The 3,239-nt window shown below is 44.8% G+C and overlaps 1 protein-coding gene across 2 annotated transcripts in view; it reads left to right on the top strand.

Moving 5' to 3' along the window:
* Nucleotides 1–3,190, top strand: part of macroh2a1 (macroH2A.1 histone) — a 17,420-nt gene extending 14,230 nt beyond the window's left edge. Inside the window, exons 6-8 of one of the 2 annotated variants that reach the window (XM_017303053.1) lie at nucleotides 734–824; nucleotides 2,771–2,898; nucleotides 2,977–3,190. In XM_017303053.1, the coding sequence (XP_017158542.1) occupies nucleotides 734–824; nucleotides 2,771–2,898; nucleotides 2,977–3,018 (261 nt within the window). In that variant the 3' untranslated portion in view covers nucleotides 3,019–3,190. The remainder of the gene's footprint in view (nucleotides 1–733; nucleotides 825–2,770; nucleotides 2,899–2,976) is intronic. The other variant, XM_017303052.1, reaches the window with a different exon arrangement.
* The last annotated feature ends 49 nt before the right edge of the window (nucleotides 3,191–3,239 follow it).

Genomic DNA, 3,239 nt, shown 5'->3' with positions numbered 1-3,239 from the left:
CATCCATCCATCCATCCATCATCCATCCATCATCCATCCATCCATCCATCCATCCGTTTTTCTGTATAATTAGCTAATTTAAGTTTTTTACTCATATTCTTATATAATTATTTCTACTTTTATTCTTTGTGATCAGAGTCGATCTGAATATAAAACATTTATTTTTGTTATTTTTCCACATGAAATGTGTGAAAGTAAACGGTTGATCAGATTATTAATCTGGTTTTATTGGAGGAAAACCTCCAGAAATACCAGAAGCTGCTTCTCCACCTTCAAGGATTTCCGTGCCGCCGTCGGTCAGCGTCCCGCTGAGCTCCGGTCCAGATGCTCGTCCTCAGCCTGCTGCTGCGCCGCCTGCAGCTCCTTCTGCTTAAAACGCCGTTTCTCAGAGTAAAATCCAGTTAATCTTAATTGCAGCCTGACGGACGGAGCTCTCACCTGGAGTGCGATCGTTAAATCCAGGACTCACAGTTGGACAGAAACAGTTTTTCTCTAATTAGAGCTCAAACACAAAGATCTATTTGGTGTTTTGGTGATCATCGTCCTGTTTTACTCTGGTCCAGCTGTGGCTCCTGCTTCCTGTTTCGTCTCTAACCTCTCTCCTCAGCCAATCAGGAGCGCTCACCTGTCCGTCTGTCCTCCTCTCATCACGCTGCTCATCCTGTTGCCAGTTGCTCACTGTGTTTTTACCTCCATGTTGTTGCCTGTTGTCTGTCACCGTTGTCGTTTGTAGTTGCAAGTTGTCCAAGCCGACATTTCCGCGGTGGAGAGCGACGCAGTCGTTCACCCGACCAACTCGACCCTGTATTCAGGTGGTGAAGTAGGTAAAGGAACCCGACTGTCTGCTGCTCATGTGGACCCTCGCTGCTGCAGTCAGTGGACCAGCAGCACCAGCAGCTGCTGCAGCAGCTTTTAGGGCTCATGCTCCCGGCTTCCTGTGTTCACTGGAGCCGGATTTTTACTGGATCTGGAAAATAACTTGTCATTTCTAGTCAGTAACTTTTATGTTCTGAATCTACAGAGTTTATTATTATTGATGATTGTATTTTAGGGCTGTTGGCAGTTATTGTAGCAACCTATCAATTATTCTGATCATAAAGTTTAAATTTTTTTACCTTTTCTGCTGCTTCTAAAAACAGGACAAGCACTTAAAAACATTCAGCTGCTTTTTGTCTATAAATTCATAATCCTTTTCAAAAACCTCCAGAATGTAACGTCACAAAGCACAGGAACTGCCCGTTACCTAGCAACCCCGGCAGAGCTCCGTTACCTAGCAACCCAGGCAGAGCTCCGTTACCTAGCAACCCCGGCAGAGCTCCGTTACCTAGCAACCCCGGCAGAGCTCCGTTACCTAGCAACCCCGGCAGAGCTCCGTTACCTAGCAACCCAGGCAGAGCTCCGTTACCTAGCAACCCAGGCAGAGCTCCGTTACCTAGCAACCCCGGCAGAGCTCCGTCACCCGTTTCCTAGCAACCCAGGTCGTTATTGTAAATAGGAATTTGTTCTTCATAACTCACCTGGTTAAACAAAGATGAAATAAAAATGGCGCCCCCTGCTGAGCTCCCGTTGTTTCAGGATTATTGTTGCGGTGTTTACTTGTTTATTATTTGTTCTGATCCGACTCTGGACGCTTCCTCTGCTCTGATAAAACCTCAACGTTTCTGCAGGTTTCATCTATAAATGAKTCAAAACTCTGAGGTTCAGGTTTTATTTCATGCTCACCTTCATGCTGCTGCTGCTGCTCGTCTCGTTCCACATGACTGCAGCATCGACGACGTCCTGAGCTCTCACCTCATGTGACCTTTGACCTCTGTAACCAGGCTGCCAGCAGGCAGGCCCACACAGCGTCTCAGGAACAGTTTTAGTTTCTCTGAAGACTCGGAGCGTCTCCATCGCTTTGTTTCCAGTCGCTGAATTTAAAGAGATTTTTTTTCTACATTTTATTACACAAATAATATCAAACCGTTTTTAACATTTCAGCTGAATTGTTAAAGGCCTTGCAAAAAATATCCACATTCTTGGGTTTTATTCAGTTTGTGACGTTGAAACTTCAGTGATTTTTCCTGACAGACCAACAGCAGCGAGTCGCCGCAAACGGAGAAATAAAGCTTCATGTGTGAAGCATTTTCTGAAAGGTGTGGCAGGAATTGGCCTTCAGGTCGCCACCTTTCTTCTGTGACACAGACATGCTCGCCTCTTGCTCTGATTGGGTTAAGATCCGGGCTTTGACTGGACCGTTCTGATGGTGCTTCACTCATTCAGGTTTGACTGGAAACAAACATCAGGAAGGAAAGATTAAAATAATAATGAACACTTTGATTTCTACTCAAACGAATCGATTCTCTAACGAGCTGAAGCAGCTGGGTTTTATTTATAGGTGTCAGAATAATGGGGTATAAAACTAAGCAGATCACACTGTGAGAATTTATTATTTTCAAAAACAAAAATTAATACTTTASAATTTCGTGCTGATTTTTGTTGATCACATAAAATCCCCAAAGTTTTTCCTGGAGTTTGTGATGAAAGAGTTAAAACATTTTATCAAACTTTACATCTGAATCAACTCATTTAAAACGTAAAACTGGGCTTTTATTCCCCAACTGAACCTTCTGGACTTTAACTTGAATCTTTGCTAAAGTGACGCTGCTGAGTTTCTGCCCCCCTCATGTCGTCCTGCCTGCCCGTCTGTCTGCATGACCTCTGACCCTCCGCCTCACTTCCTGCCGTTCGTCTATTTATCCAGGATTTATTCTCTGCTTTCCGCCTGCAGGCTCCGCTCTGGAGAAGAAAGGAGGGAAGGATTTCACCGAGGCGCTGCAGGAGCTGAAGAAGAAGAACGGCCCCCTGGAGGTGGCTGGAGGTCAGTGCAGCGCCCAGACTTTACGGTTTATCAAACCGCGTTTCTGTGTTCGAGTAACCGGATCCGTTTCTGTGTTCGAGTAACCGGATCCGTTTCTGTGTTCGAGTAACCGGATCCGTTTCTGTGTTCGAGTAACCGGATCCGTTTCTGCGTTGTGATGGTTGTCAAGTGACACAGTTTATCTTTCGGATGATTCTCGGTTTATTTCTGACCAGAATACAGACAAACAACCGTGGTAAAGGCTCCAAGTCCKACACCAAACAAAAGAATAAAACTAAATTAACTTAACAGATCTGTAAATAAACTGAATGTATTTAGATTAGATGGAAGAATGAAAAGCACTCACCGGCAGGACAACATGACAAAAGGGGCGGGGCTA

This window comes from Poecilia reticulata, unplaced genomic scaffold (assembly GCF_000633615.1).
Source record: "Poecilia reticulata strain Guanapo unplaced genomic scaffold, Guppy_female_1.0+MT scaffold_155, whole genome shotgun sequence".
Taxonomy (NCBI): Eukaryota; Metazoa; Chordata; class Actinopteri; order Cyprinodontiformes; family Poeciliidae; genus Poecilia; species Poecilia reticulata.
This window is presented reverse-complemented; position numbering and strand designations above follow the sequence as displayed.